The sequence below is a fragment of the Xenopus laevis genome, chromosome 7L, assembly GCF_017654675.1.
Source record: "Xenopus laevis strain J_2021 chromosome 7L, Xenopus_laevis_v10.1, whole genome shotgun sequence".
NCBI classification, from domain to species: domain Eukaryota; kingdom Metazoa; phylum Chordata; class Amphibia; order Anura; family Pipidae; genus Xenopus; species Xenopus laevis.
In genome coordinates this window covers 3,748,820-3,765,190 of record NC_054383.1, presented here as the reverse complement: position 1 = coordinate 3,765,190, position 16,371 = coordinate 3,748,820, and the positions used below count along the sequence as shown (strand labels likewise).

General features: G+C 42.4%; 1 protein-coding gene across 1 annotated transcript; it reads right to left on the bottom strand.

Annotated features, from left to right (window-relative positions):
• Positions 1 to 421: 421 nt before the first annotated feature.
• Positions 422 to 15,293, bottom strand: LOC108696950 (inactive pancreatic lipase-related protein 1). Its single transcript, XM_018226658.2, has 12 exons — positions 14,902 to 15,293; positions 11,985 to 12,139; positions 11,641 to 11,766; positions 6,044 to 6,178; positions 4,652 to 4,760; positions 4,202 to 4,321; positions 3,922 to 4,041; positions 2,870 to 2,988; positions 2,364 to 2,490; positions 2,167 to 2,278; positions 680 to 850; positions 422 to 568 (listed from the first exon to the last, which is right to left on the bottom strand). The coding sequence occupies exons 1-12, from the start codon at positions 14,990 to 14,992 to the stop codon at positions 484 to 486; spliced, it is 1,470 nt and encodes a 489-aa protein (XP_018082147.2). The 5' UTR covers positions 14,993 to 15,293; the 3' UTR covers positions 422 to 483.
• Between the last annotated feature and the right edge of the window lie 1,078 nt (positions 15,294 to 16,371).

Genomic DNA, 16,371 nt, shown 5'->3' with positions numbered 1-16,371 from the left:
ACAACATTATTTTGGTGTGTACACAATTCCTTTTTACGTGGTAACAGAATTCATTGTGTTGACAGCATTCATTTTGTGATTATAGAATTCATTTGATGATTGCCAATCCTTTTGTGTTCACAGAAGGCCTTTTGTGGGGACAGAATGTTTTTTCTATTATAAGCTGTTTTGGACAGTGCCCTCTTTTCCTCTTGTATTGGAAATGTATTTTGTGACCACAAAAGTAAAGTGGTCAACAAAACATAATGCATGAATTTTTAAGTTTACAAAATGTATTTTGCTCCTTAAAATACAGTATATTGAAGGGGCCAGTAGTGTACCCCATAGTGGCTGAGCATCCTGAAACACCAAACAAAAGTGCTACAATTTACCGGAGCCAATATGGCAGAACAAATACAAAAGTCATGACAGTAGATTTGGGCTTAGATTTTTTTTATTTAGTGGTCAGTATTGGGATAAAAATATTTTATTTGTTAAAATGATTTATTTGGTTGAGAGTCGGGAGTGACAGGGAGTCAGGTTCTGGAGCACTTTGGCCTTGACCTGCTCTTTGCAACAAAACTGGTACCTATAAAAAAAGAAGAAAGAAAATTACATCCTAAATCCCTGGGTGGTCTTAGTGCAGTGGATTTTGTACATTAACAGACCAAACAAGGAATTCAAAAGGCAGAATACGTACATCTGCCCGTCCTTCCCGTATTGCACGGATATTGTGCTGGCGCCCACTGTGTTTGGAATGAGGTTGATAAGACTCCAATACGTCCACTTGAAGCTCACGGTTGTGAGGGGTCCGACATTGGTCTCAACATCAATGAAGGCTGTGTAGGTCTCTCCTGGTTTAATTAACCCACTAGGGACATGGGAAATGAGACATTGGGTTGTTTAAAAGAATAGAAAGAGCAGTAACAGAATATTTTTGTCTCCTTACTTACAATTCGGACCAATTATCAAAGATCTGCAAAGTGCCCCATGTGAATTATTTATGTATTGTATATATACGTCATTTCTGGGAGTCTATCAGGCTTCCAAACCATTGGTGTAACCACCAATGAGTAGGTCCCTCTTTAAATGACACAGTATAAGGAAATAGTATGGCCATTGCTTATTATTATTATTATTATTCATGCTGATATGTCCCTAGGACCTCTAATCTCCAAGGGGCAAATTCACTAAGATGCGAAGTTGCACCAGGCGCAACTTTGCCGCACTTCGCCGCACTTCGCCAGGCATAGTTTCGCCAGCGCTCCGCAAATTCACTAAAATCCGAAGTTGCGCACAGGGGTAGCGTAAGGTTGCGAAGTTGCGCTAGCGTTGATTCGCTATGTAAAGCGAAGTTACGCTAGCGAAGGCTAATTTGCATCCGGCGCGAAATTCAAATTTCAATGGAGGAATACGTATCAGCACTACAAATGCCTAGAAAACCTTCAAAACATCAAATAAAATTTTTATTTTGCCCTACACATGTGCCCACTGTCTAGGTAAGTTGCCATGAGTCAGGAAATGTAGGGGGGAAGGAGGGGAGCCCCAAAAATTTTTTCGATCTTTTTCAGCCTATCACCCATAATGTAGAAAACACGCCAGCGTTTTTTGGGACTTAGAAAAAAATTTGACTTTTTTTGAAACAATCCCTATCTACTCTATTGCGCTTCGCCAGGTCTGAGGTGGCGAAGGAAGTCTAGCGTAAAAGGTAGCGTTCAGTACACTGCACAAGTTAGTGAATTTGCGTAGTTACGTCGCTAGCGAAAATTCGCCTGGCGTAAGGGTGCGAAGTAACACTAGCGAAACTACGCCAGCGTTCGTTAGTGAATTTGCGCAGTAACGAAAATGCCTAACGCTAGGGAATTAACGCTAGCGTTCGGCGCGTCGGCGCTTAGTGAATTTGCCCCCAAGAGAGCTGTACCTGCATTTATAATGCCAATTCTCTTTTGCTTCTCCCTCACTGCTTTTCTTTCTCTTGGGCCTTTGGTTGGGTTTTCTAGATTTGGATAATGATTCCTTCATTGTTGCAGTTGAAGGACTAATTTGCCACTTGCAGTATCAATATCCCATATTAAATATGGGTGACCCCCTAATCAATCCAGAAGGATTAACAGGTCTGCGAGAGGCATTTGGGTTACTGAATTGGTTCATGTTATTTTGTACTGTTTCTCTATGTACTGGACTTACCTTGCAATCGCATGTTCCTCAGTGCTCCCTTTAAGTCCATGTAATGCCACGTTAATATATCCCAGATTATTCATAGTGCCACTGGTCTTCACGGCCACCCTGTACCTCCAGCCTACATGAACAGGACATGTATAGGGAAACTATATCATTACTAAAAGCCCTGGCTGAAAATATAGGTGCATATATATGTAACTTACGTGCATAGGGCTTAACATCTCCAGTATTGAGGAATAATGACAGGCCGTTTAATGTGCCCCGACCATACAAATCCGCATAGTGCCCCATTAAAGGGCAACCAGTACTGGGGCATGGGAATCCAGAACCCTACAGGAAAGAGATACAATAGAAATGATTATTCATCTGGGGTTAAATTATATCACTGTTCCAATTCATGTTCATATTGGAGTCAATAAACCTCAGTTTTGCTGAAACAGTTTATATGAGATGTTCCTTTTTCTGATTTATATATATCTTGGGTCACATGACTGGCAGGTAGGCAGGTTAATTCTTCATATTGGGGATCATGTTCTTGATTGACACAGCATGAGGGGTTCACTTGTGCATCACTGGGATGAGGGAACTGGGAAGATTTAGGAGACAAATAAGCTCTTTATGGGCATGGGGGAATCCTAATAGCCTGCAAATTAATTCTCATTGGTTTTGGGGTCTAAGAAATTGAATGTTTGAGCTGCCAGTTATTTACCTTGTTAAATGCTTCATATGTATCACTGGGAAAAGCAACAAAGGCATCAGGAGTGAGGATACTCTCCGTATAATACTTGTAACTCCGGAGATGATTGCACGCCAAGAGATTATCAGACCCTGCAGACACAATGGGGACAATGAGGACATAATGACAAAGAAGTTGTAGAAATCTTAGGTCCTAAACATAAACCGATCATGGAGGTGAAAACTTTTTAATGGTACCTTCTCCCTCCAGGACCCTTTAGGTCGGCCAACCACACAACTTAGCAACCACTGCTGTAAGATGTTCATCATTAGAAAACCATAGAGACTGTTCATAGAGTGAAAATCCAGACAGTGGCAGCTAAAGTAGCTGAGATGTTACAGCATATGGTTGAGAAAAAAAGTCTTGGTAGATATCAAGTGAAATAGTGAATATTTTTCTCAATAGATCTGCTAGACAGAAGGGATGTGGGTAAATAAAAAGAGAATTGTCCAAAAATGAAAACAAAGCAGCTTACTATGTGGTTGGCAAGGGGTCTGTTGTTCCAAGTTGTTGATGTTGAAAGTATTATGACTTTCATTTTAGAATTGTTTCATTGTATTGATCACAACGAGGAGGAAAGGTAGGTGGAACCAGCGTACAGTAGATACCTCTGAGATAAAACTAGACCAGGACTAAACCTCTAATCCCAACATTAAGTATAGATGAGAATGTATTGGAATAAGAACTGATAAACTGGCAGTGGGGGAAGAATTAAGAAGGGCTTAGAAGAGAAGAGCATAGGCATGGACAAGTTGGTTGAATTAAGATGGTCAGGATCATCAAACCAGCAAAAACTATTTCTACAGAGAACAGATTGTTTGTTATTATTTTTGCCACTGTAGCCTCAACTAAATGGTGGGAGCAACAACAGATTAAACGTTAGTAGTGAGTAGAAGAACAGCCTTGTCATACAATGAATGAGACTGGGGTTGATTGTTTAGTTTGGTAGAATAGTATGTAACTGGATATGATTACAAATATATATTCTAGGTGTAAATCCAATTATGAAGGTGAGATGTAATTACCTTCCCAAAGAGCATTAATGTGTAGAAGTTTGGTTACTATGTTCTTCTCACACCCGGGCATGGTTTCTCCTCCGTTGGGAAAGAAATCCAGGTGGCCAACTGACTGGCTCATTCCAAAACCTGAAGAGCAAAACCAAATCATTGAAAACTGAGCTTTTGGACAGTGATATCCAGATGATGGATGAGATGAAGGTAAAGTGATCGATACTTTTTAACCAGATGCCTCAAAATGTCTTACGCAGAACCTGATGGTTGCTCCATCTATACTTCCTATACGCACCTATTTTGGGAATGAGCGGAGATGTGTCTGTATGAATGACATCTACAAAGTCAGCGTCAGTTGGATCCAGTCTCACCTCAGGGGGGGTGTTCTGAAATAGGGGCCCAGCTGGATCCAGGCCTTGAACAAAAAGGTTAAACATATGATTTCATGTTTTTTAGACATAATATGCTTTACAGATTGTGATATTCATATAGATTGATGACTGTCTTACATGAGGTTCCTCTGTATATTTCAGTGGTGTCCCCCACCTTTCCAGGGTGAGGGTTGCCCAGGGCTTTGTTTTTATGCAGCAATAATTCAGTCACTGGCTGGACATTGCTGAGGGACCCCTTGCATTGCATCAGGGGCTGCTCGCATTCTCTCATTCCTGGGCAGGTAAGGCAATATCTGGGCCCTGTACTGGTCAAAGGGAAGGGGCCCTGTGTATCTTTTTTACTTTCAACATACCTGTAATGCGCCCAATGCCGGGTACCCTCTTCCCAGCTTCCCCTGCAGTGTGGGACCCCAGGCTGTGACCAATAATATGTATCTCAGATGGAGAGTAATTATAATTGCTCTGAAACAGAAAAACAATTGTATAAAATAATTTATTAATACCCAAACAAAACACTTAAAAAACATTATTAATTATAAATAAACAATATGCCTTTTTTTATTCTCTGACTTGTATAAGCTACCTTTTGTTTGTATGGACAAAGAACATTATCCCTTCTAATAAAAAGTGAGTGATACTCAGAGTTCCCTGTATAACTCAGCCTGCAGCCTTGTGCCTTTATATGGTCACAGAACAACCCCTCAGTGACTTCTAATATCCTTATCATTTACAGTAGGGGGTACATTATCCCTTATAATACATGAGTGATACTCAGAGTTCCCTGTATAACTCAGCCTGCAGCCTTGTGTCTTTATATGGTCACAGAACAACCCCTCAGTGACTTCTAATATCCTTATCATTTACAGTAGGGGGTACATTATCCCTTATAATACATGAGTGATACTCAGAGTTCCCTGTATAACTCAGCCTGCAGCCTTGTGCCTTTATATGGCCACAGAACAACCCCTCAGTGACTTCTAATATCCTTATCATTTACAGTAGGGGGTACATTATCCCTTATAATACATGAGTGATACTCAGAGTTCCCTGTATAACTCAGCCTGCAGCCTTGTGCCTTTATATGGTCACAGAACAACCCCTCAGTGACTTCTAATATCCTTATCATTTACAGTAGGGGGTACATTATCCCTTATAATACATGAGTGATACTCAGAGTTCCCTGTATAACTCAGCCTGCAGCCTTGTGCCTTTATATGGTCACAGAACAACCCCTCCGTGACTTCTGATATCCTTATCATTTACAGTAGGGGGTCCATAATCCCTTATAATACATGAGTGATACTCAGAGTTCCCTGTATAACTCAGCCTGCAGCCTTGTGCCTTTATATGGTCACAGAACAACCCCTCAGTGACTTCTAATATCCTTATCATTTACAGTAGGGGGGTACATTATCCCTTATAATACATGAGTGATACTCAGAGTTCCCTGTATAACTCAGCCTGCAGCCTTGTGCCTTTATATGGTCACAGAACAACCCCTCCGTGACTTCTGATATCCTTATCATTTACAGTAGGGGGTCCATAATCCCTTATAATACATGAGTGATACTCAGAGTTCCCTGTATAACTCAGCCTGCAGCCTTGTGCCTTTATATGGTCACAGAACAACCCCTCAGTGACTTCTAATATCCTTATCATTTACATTAGGGGGTACATTATCCCTTATAACCTACATTTTCCATCATCATCCAGAAAATAGTTACATTATGTAACAATAAACTTACGGAGAGGAAGCCAATAAAAGAGGCCACTTCGGCCCCCACAACACGGATGTTATTGGCTGCCTGGGTGTATAGGGTGTGGGACCCCGCTCTCCAGTCGACACAGAAACAGTTCACATCTTCAACCTTCAGTATCGTCTGCAAACAAAGAAGGGGTTAATCTGATCTGTGCTGTAGGGTGTTGTTCTTGTAGGGTCACTATCCACCTGAACCCTATTCCATGTATCAGTATTGCACCACATGTCCTATTGCTTTATATTATTAGTCATCTCACTAGTGGTCATTGACTTTGACTCAAAGTAAGTTAAAAAAATCAAAGTGCAATAAAGTGGACCCCTTGGAGCATATTTAAAAAGCACCTGAACAAGGTAAATAAAAATTTTTATTGAAGTTTTAAAAGAAAAACAGGCCAAATTCTGAGACGCATCTCAATAAAAAGCACAAGAACCTGTATACTCAACATAAAAAAAAAAAAACCATCTAGTCCTCCATTAGTAGAGGGAAAGAAAAGACAAATTAAACAATAAATTCAACATATAGATCAAACAAATAACATAAACTGTGAACAAAAATACAAGTATACCCAAATGGATGAAAATGAAAAGAGTTTGTTAAAATAAGTGATGGGTGAACTTGCACCGTTTCACAAAACGGCGAAAAATTCACGAAACGGCGCCGGTGCCCGATGCCCGTTTTTGACGCCGGTGTCCGTTTTTTTAGACGCCGGCGACAATATTTATATTTGACGCCGTCGAATTTTCGCGCCCGTTTCGCAAATTTATTTGCCGGCGGCGAATTCACATCGAATTCGCCCTTCACTAGTTAAAATCATAATTAGATTTAACGAGATCAGAGGGGGACACATAGGGGCCGATTCATCAAGGGTCGAATATCGAGGGTTAATTAACCCTCGATATTCGACTAGGAACTAAAATCCTTCGACTTCGAATATCGAAGTCGAAGGATTTAGCGCAAATGCTGCGATCGAACGATCGAAGGAAAATTCCTTCGATCGAACGATTAAATCCTTCGAATCGAACGATTCGAAGGATTTTAATCCAACGATCGAAGGAATTATCCTTCGATCAAAAAAACTTAGGCAAGCCTATGGGGACCTTCCCCATAGGCTAACATTGACTTCGGTAACTTTTAGATGGCGAACTAGGGGGTCGAAGTTTTTTTTAAAGAGGCAGTACTTCGACTATCGAATGGTCGAATAGTCGAACGATTTTTAGTTCGAATCCTTCGATTCGTAGTCCTAGTCCTAGTCGAAGGTCGAAATAGCCCATTCGATGGTCAAAGTAGCCCAAAAAACACTTCGAAATTCGAGCTTGATGAATCGGCCCCATATTGTTGAAGAAAATAAAACCATTTAGATGAGATGTCTAGTAATGGATGATTATCTAACTCGTTTACATCCCCAAGTTTGAAAGTGAGTGAATCAATTTTTATATTAGAAGGATGTGTCGTAAATTCTAAGGTCAATTCTAAGCTTCAGCTAATCGATGACCGGATCCCACCAAACTATTCCAATTCTGAATCAAGGAAAGACCACATAGGCAAGTTAGATAATAATAAAACAGAAGTTGCGGAGCATATCGGCAGCTGAATCATAAAATCTTCATTTATTGAAAGTAGTTAAAAGCATCAATATCATAGCAGTGACTTGTACCCCTACGCTTGACGCGTTTCGTGGCGTCTCGCCACTTCCTCAGAAGCATGAGGTATGCTAACCCCCACACCAGTTAATATATCACCCAAAAAGCCTCACAGACCACACCCATAAAAACATTAACCCCGGACCCCACCATAATTTTTCAGAATAAAATGCGCACCCTTTTGACATCTGCATTGAATATGGGCATTATAACCAAGCAGTGATGGGCGAATTTGCGCCGAAAAATTAGCGAAATTCGCGCAAACGGCGAAAATTTCGCGAAACGTTCCGGCGTCTCGTTCTTGACGCCGGCGCCCGTTTTTTTTTTTTTTGCTGCGAATTTTTGCCGCGAATTTTCGCGGGCGTTTCGCGAATTATCTGCCGCGAATTCGCGCCTGGCGAATAAATTCGCCCATCACTACAAAAGAGAATTTGAGTACATATATCGTGAAAATCCAGTTATACCTATTTTTCATGTACTTCCCAAAGTCCCCAAATCTTTAACTAATGTGAAGGGGCGCCCCATAGTGGCTAGTATTGGTTCTCTAGCTGAGAATTTTTCAAAATATGTGGACAAGTTATTGTTACCCCTGGTTTTTGCACTCCCCACCTATCTGAGGGATACTACTATGTGTATAAATAAAATCTCTGACCTAATGTGGAAAGGAACATATAGGTGGTTTTCTATGGACATGACGTCATTATATTCTTCTATAGACCATGATATGGGCCTTAATTCAATACAATTCTGGTTGGCAAACACAAACTCGTTTCCCAAGATACAGAATGAGTTTATTATGGAGGGGATAGATTTTCTGCTACATTCAAACTATTTTTTGTTTAACGGGCAGTTCTATCTGCAACTACGTGGAGCCGCTATGGGGGCACCTTTCGCACCAACCTATGCCAATTTGGTTATGGGTTGGTGGGAGAGAACTTTCATTTTTGGTAGGGATGCACCGAATCCAGGATTCGGTTCGGGATTCGGCCAGGATTTGGCCTTTTTCAGCAGGATTCGGATTCGGCCGAATCCTTCTGCCCAGCCGAACTGAATCCTAATTTGCATATGCAAATTAGGGGCGGGAGGGAAATTGCATGGACTTTTTGGTCAGAAAACAAGGAAGTAAAAATGTTTTTCCCCCTTACCACCGCCTAATTTGCATATTGTTCAAATTCAGGGTCGGATTCGGTTCGGTATTCGGCTGAATCTTTCACGAAGGATTCGGGGGTTCGGCCGAATCCAAAAAAAGTGGATTCGGTGCATCCCTAATTTTTGGGGATCAGAATCCCTATAAACATCAGATTATACGCTTCTACAGGTATATCGATGACTGTATAGGAGTATGGGAAGGGGATGAAGCTTCTCTGTCATCCTTCATCGATTACTGTAATCATACGGTCAAGTGTCTACAGTTCACCTATGAGACGCATGTCTCAGATATCCCGTTCCTGGATATCATTTTCCAGACACAAGGGGATAGGATTACCACCACCCTCTTTCGCAAGCCCATCACCCGCAACACACTGCTACATGCACAGAGTTTCCATCCAGTTTCGTGTCTTAGGGGTATCCCAGTAGGACAATTTTTACGGTTACACCGTATATGTTCCTCCTGGGACGCCTTTAACGAACAAGCTATGTTGTTGTGGGATCGGTTTGCCGAAAGGGGCTACAAGGTTGAAGATATAAGAACAGCCTACGAGAGGGCAGTTAGAGCTGACCACATTAAACTGTTAGAACAGAAGTCTAAATCTGAGAGATATCCTAGACCAGTGGTCCCCAACCAGTAGCTCGTGAGTAACATGTTGCTCTCCAGCCCCTTGGATGTTGCTCCCAGTGGCCTCAAAGCAGATGATTATTTTTGAGTTCCTAGCTTGGAGGCAAATTTTGGTTGTATAAAAACCAGATGTACTGCCAAACAGAACCTCAATGTAGGGTGACAATCCGCATAGGGGCTACTAAATGGCCAATCACACCACTTATTTGGCACCCCAAGAACATTGTAAATGCTAGTGTTACTCCCCAACTCCTTTTACTTCTGAATGTTGCTCACGGGTTCAAAAGGTTGGGGTTCCCTGTCCTAGACCTAAAATAACCAAGATCGAGGGACAATCTAGTTTTCGCTTTTGCACAACATACAACCGTGACGTCTATCAAATTCAAGGTAGTATTAGAAAACATTGGGGCATTTTACTTCCAGATCCAATTCTAGGTAGGATTCTGGGAAGCACACCTTCCTTTGTATATAGGAGGGGAAAAAATGTAGCAGCACATATCTCTAAAAGTTTATATACCACCAAAACGCAGAGTGAGGAGAGTGCTTGGCTGAAGTACAAAGGCTCCTATAGATGTGGACGCACCAGGTGCAAAACATGTGCAAGTATCCAAAACGTTTCACAGCACTGTAACCGGCGCTAGCTTTAAAATTAAGCAATATTTTAACTGTGCATCAAAAGGGGTCATATATATGGCAACCTGCATTTGTGGATCCCAATCTGTAGGGAAGACTATCAGGACAGCCAGCACTCGGGTGTCAGCTGTGGAATGTCTGGATACTAAATCAGCTATAGCGAAACATTTGAGTGCATCATGTGTACGTTTTCAAATTATAGATAGACCCCGAAATGATATGAGGAAGGGCGATTTAGATCAAAAGCTGTGTCGCCTCGAGGCTTTCTGGATTTACCAGTTGAAAACGGCTGAAAATTATGGTGGGCTCAACAGAGAGTGGGAACTCGCTTGTTTTTGTAATTAGTGCATTTCCTTAGTGTGCAGATATGTTTTACAGTATATATCTTATATTTGGGATCTTACTGTGTAAGTGTTATCTTATATATATGTAATATATTGCACTCTATTAGTGTAAAAATAACCCCTATAAGAATATGCCTGACAGCCTAAATCTGCTACATTGAGGTATAGCAGGGGTCCCCAACCTTTTTTACCCGTGAGTCACATGCAAATGTAAATAGATTTGGGGAGCAACACAAGCATGAAAAAGTCCCTTGGGGTAACACATAAGGGCTGTGATTGGCTATTTGGTAGCTCCTATGTGGACTGGCAGCCTACAAGAGGCTCTACTTGGCTCTATACTTTGTTATTATGCAATTAGAACTCGCTTCCAAGCCTGGAATTCAAAAATAAGCCCCTGCTTTGAGGACCCTGAGAGCAACATTCAAGGGGTTGGGGAGCAACATGTTACTCACGAGCTACTGGTTGGGGATCACTGAGGTATAGAAACCTTGTAAGTATTATGTAACTATTAACAAACATTGTATACTAAACTTATATACTGTATAGTAGCAATTTGTAACATTCCACTACTGTGCAGAAACCCTTTATTGTAAGTTTAAATGGGTCTATGCAATGCACAATGTGTTCTCGGTACTAATCTATTCATGTAGAAATCCTGTTGGGGGTTAATGTTTTTATGGGTGTGGTCTGTGAGGCTTTTTGGGTGATATATTAGCTGGTGTGGGGGTTAGCATACCTCATGCTTCTGAGGAAGTGGCGAGACGCCACGAAACGCGTCAAGCGTAGGGGTACAAGTCACTGCTATGATATTGATGCTTTTAACTACTTTCAATAAATGAAGATTTTATGATTCAGCTGCCGATATGCTCCGCAACTTCTGTTTTGTTTCTACGTGATATTGGCCTGGGCCAGGGGAATGCTGCGGAGGGGGAGTGCTCCCTTTTGACTTTCTACTTTCTAAGTTACATACAGTAATAATATCTAATAGATTCCAACTCAATTTTTTTTAAAAAAAATTTAAATTCTGGCCATCACCTAAACCCGGGGTCTGGCCGTGCTCTGCACTTCTGGAATTGGAAACTTGCCACTAGATGCAAAGATGCAGCTTTGGTTGACACAAGTCACCCCTGTCCTCAGCGCCTGCTATAATAACTATATATTTATATTAATCTATAAACATTCGCCCACCTTACACATGTCCATGAGCCAACCGCCCTCTGCTGAACTGAGGAAGCCATGAATGATAAAACGAGTTTTCCTATTGGGCTGGAAATTGGATGAGGAAACAGATGACTGATTCAATGCGCTGATCTCCTGTGTGATGCACAAAATAATACTCACACGTTACTTATCCTTTAATAAATGTAATATTTCATATTTACACAGACCTCATCCTTATTCTGTTTCATAAGAGCTTGGAATTTGATATATTTATTGCAGTAAATTGATTGGAGGAGAGGCGCAGGGTACGGGGAGGGCAGGAGGAAGGACCTTCTCTAATGAGAATGATAGTAATGAGCCGGGGAGCTTACCTGGAAGTTATCAGGGTTTTCTTTAGTGAACAAAAAGAAGCGAGTGTTTATGTTTTGTGGGGACATGGGTAATAGTCCCAGTGGTCTCTGTATAGTGCCCCCCCATGGGGCTTTGTCTGTGAAGCATCCAAGTCTGTCATAGCAAATGTTTCGTCCTGTGAGACAAGGGAAATGAGCAGATCATTATTAATCATTGGCTGTCGGACATTAACAACAGATGGGCCCATCTCCCTTACTAGTCCCTCTTTTGCTGGGCCCCCTTCGCTCATAACAAGGTTACAGATATATAGAAACATTGGGGTGTCACCCTGCTATAGTTCCAGGGGTACCCAGGATACAAATAAACACTCACCCCAAATCTCCCCCTAACTGGCCTTCAGACTGGGCCCCCTTAGCTCATAACAAGGTTACAGATATATAGAAACATTGGGGTAACAGTCACCCTGCTATAGTTCCAGGGGTACCCAGGATACAAATAAACACTCACCCCAAATCTCCCCCTAACTGGCCTTCAGACTGGGCCCCTTAGCTCATAACAAGGTTACAGATATATAGAAACATTGGGGTAACAGTCACCCTGCTATAGTTCCAGGGGTACCCAGGATACAAATAAACACTCACCCCAAATCTCCCCCTAACTGGCCTTCAGACTGGGCCCCCTTAGCTCATAACAAGGTTACAGATATATAGAAACATTGGGGTAACAGTCACCCTGCTATAGTTCCAGGGGTACCCAGGGTACAAATAAGCACTCACCCCAAATCTCCCCCTAACTGACCTTCAGACTGGCCCCCCTTAGCTCATAACAAGGTTACAGATATATAGAAACATTGGGTGTCACCCTGCTATAGTTCCAGGGGTACCCAGGGTACAAATAATCACTCACCCCAAATCTCCCCCTAACTGGCCTTCAGACTGGGCCCCCTTAGCTCATAACAAGGTTACAGATATATAGAAACATTGGGGTAACAGTCACCCTGCTATAGTTCCAGGGGTACCAGGATACAAATAAACACTCACCCCAAATCTCCCCTAACTGACCTTCAGGCTGGGCCCCCTTAGCTCATAACAAGATTACAGATATATAGAAACATTGGGTGTCACCCTGCTATAGTTCCAGGGGTACCCAGGGTACAAATAATCACTCACCCCAAATCTCCCCCTAACTGACCTTCAGACTGGGCCCCCTTCGCTCATAACAAGGTTACAGATATATAGAAACATTGGGTGTCACCCTGCTATAGTTCCAGGGTACCCAGGGTACAAATAATCACTCACCCCAAATCTCCCCCTAACTGACCTTCAGACTGGGCCCCCTTCGCTCATAACAAGGTTACAGATATATATAGAAACATTGGGGTGTCACCCTGCTATAGTTCCAGGGGTACCCAGGGTACAAATAAACCCTCACCCCAAATCTCCTCCTAACTGACCTTCAGACTGGGCCCCCTTAGCTCATAACAAGGTTACAGATATATAGAAACATTGGGCTGTCACCCTGCTATAGTTCCAGGGGTACCCAGGGTACAAATAATCACTCACCCCAAATCTCCCCCTAACTGACCTTCAGACTGGGCCCCCTTCGCTCATAACAAGGTTACAGATATATAGAAACATTGGGGTGTCACCCTGCTATAGTCGCAGGGGTACCCAGGGTACAAATAAACCCTCACCCCAAATCTCCTCCTAACTGACCTTCAGACTGGGCCCCCTTAGCTCATAACAAGGTTACAGATATATAGAAACATTGGGTAACAGTCACCCTGCTATAGTTCCAGGGGTACCCAGGGTACAAATAAACACTCACCCCAAATCTCCCCTAACTGACCTTCAGACTGGGCCCCCTTAGCTCATAACAAGGTTACAGATATATAGAAACATTGGGGTTTCACCCTGCTATAGTTCCAGGGGTACCCAGGGTACAAATAAACACTCACCCCAAATCTCCCCCTAACTGACCTTCAGGCTGGGCCCCCTTAGCTCATAACAAGGTTACAGATATATAGAAACATTGGGGTGTCACCCTGCTATAGTTCCAGGGGTACCCAGGGCACAAATAAGCACTCACCCCAAATCTCCCCTAACGGACCTTCAGACTGGGCCCCCTTAGCTCATAACAAGGTTACAGATATATAGAAACATTGGGGTGTCACCCTGCTATAGTTCCAGGGGTACCCAGGGTACAAATAAGCACTCACCCCAAATCTCCCCCTAACTGACCTTCAGGTTTGGCCCCCTTAGCTCCCCGTGGCTCTGCTGCTTGTATGTTATTGTTCCATTGTTCTATCCCGGATCCACATCTATTGTAGGGATCCGGATCACAAGAGGTACTGACAACCTGGAAGGTGTATACTTTAACTCCCTGTGCTATAACTTCAGAGGTGCCCTCTGTGCTGTGTCTGCTACATCTTTGATTGTACCTAATATTTATTCTACACCTTCATGTGCCGTGAGTATGCTTAACCTTATGACATAGCATAGAGGTGTAGTTCAGTAACACCCTCACATGTTCCTTCCTCCTAGCCAAGGCCCATTCTGCTGACAGAGGGTCTAATGTAGCCCATGCTCTACTCTACTAGTTGGTATTTGACTATTTAAGCCAAAATAGGATTACATGTTTACTGATTGAGCACAGTGGGTAAATATCTATTATACTAGATACTAGGCGTAGAGTTGGGGGTTGTACTATATTAAGCTGATGATGCCGTACAAAAAAAAAGTTTGTGGATCCAGTCTGGGGTCCATAAAAATACCTTGAAGTGATACCGATGGGCCTTCAGATGGAATGCTCTGGTCTAAATGGTAAGTCCCATATCTGTAGCACTGCTGTTGGTACTCCTGGAACTTCTGGTAACTAATATTATCACATCAGACATCGAATCCCATAAATCTGAAACCCCAGCAATAAAGTTCTTACCTTGCGCACATCCAAGCAGGAAGAAAATCAGCCCCCAGTGTCCAACCATCTGGGGATAAGGGAAGGTCACTAAAGGCTGTGGTTGGAACATTTCATTTTGGATCAAACCATACACTTTTATTCTCTGAACTCTTGTACCAGACCCAGGCTAATCATAAAGGGAAAAAACCCCTAAGGGGTCATTAATGGTCCTGATGCAAGTTCAAAATAACTTGCCCCTTAGCGCTAATTCAGAAAGTACTTGACTCCATGGCATTCCGATGTCTTGCTCCCCATTGGGCAGGTGGGAAGGAAAGGGCTCCTTTGCACCAAAATGTGGGCATCACAATGATGTACAAGTCAGGGGATGGGTGTCTTCTCCCACCCACTTCTCCTAAAGCTCTGAATTCAAGGGGGACATGCAGGCCAAATAACTATAGTCAGGGAAGAGGGAGGGGGAGTCCAGAAAACATGGTGGCTTGTAACTTAAGATATGGAATAAAACATTCTGTAAGTCAACACACCCAAAAAATTGAACCAGAAAGGGTGAGTTTTGAGGGACAAAGAGAAGTGCCCTTGAGACACAGTGATATATTGGGGCTCAGCAGGTGACTATAAGTGACACTTAGGAAGGTCAGTCTTGCCCCATGGAGGGGAATAATTCAGATTCCAAGCACGTGAGGAATCCATAAGCCTGACTGGTTTTTACAATATCAAAGTCTACTGGTCATTCTCTCTATATTCTCCCTTATCACCCCATGGACAGACAGAACATTACAAGCAAAGGTGCCATTGACTCCAAATATCTCCAGTTGGGGGCTGGTTTAGGGCTGAGAAACATCTATATAGAAAAGAGAATCACCCTAGAGGTCCAACAGGGCTACTGGTCAATGAGCAGAGTGTTGGTAATATTTCTTATTGAGTCTCATTTCCGCACAGCAACTTGCCGGAGAGAAGGAACCACCGGGTTATAAATGTGGTAAAGAAAAATAATGTAAATATACTGTAAAGCTACTTCTTTGACTCTCCAGTAGGGAAAGAAGGACAGTTTGGCTTTATTTCCCCTTTAATAACATCATATATAACTACTGAACTGGGGAAATATAAGCCTGTGGGATCCTAGCAACCAAATCTCAGGTTAAATAACAGACTGGAAAGCTGCAGAGCTAAAATCATTCACCACGAAAAGTAAAGAATAAATTGCAGATTGTCTCTGAATCATATGAAAAATGTAAAAATCAGCAAAGCACTTGACTTACCCTGTTATTGGTTCCAATGCACCTGCTCTGGGTGCTGCTCCCCTTCCCCAAACTCTTATACTGAGCCGAATGGGAGGGGTAAAATACATATTTTGTTACAGAACCATAAGTCCATCCTTTCTCTGGGGAGGGTCCCGGAATTTACACCATAATTATTTATTTATATGAATTACACTTAAAATCCATGTGAAAATGCAAATGACACCCCCCCCCAGCACTCACCAGGCACCAC

What these genes read in the sequence shown, in the direction of transcription:
- LOC108696950 (XM_018226658.2), bottom strand. Translation starts at nt 14,992, where the DNA reads ATGTTCCAACCACAGCCTTTAGTGACCTTCCCTTATCCCCAGATGGTT. An exon ending in GAGGAACATGCGATTGCAAG is followed by an intron (nt 851 to 2,166) that starts GTAAGTCCAGTA and finishes CCATGTCCCTAG; the next exon opens with TGGGTTAATTAAACCAGGAG. An exon ending in TACGGGAAGGACGGGCAGAT is followed by an intron (nt 569 to 679) that starts GTACGTATTCTG and finishes CTTTTTTTATAG; the next exon opens with GTACCAGTTTTGTTGCAAAG.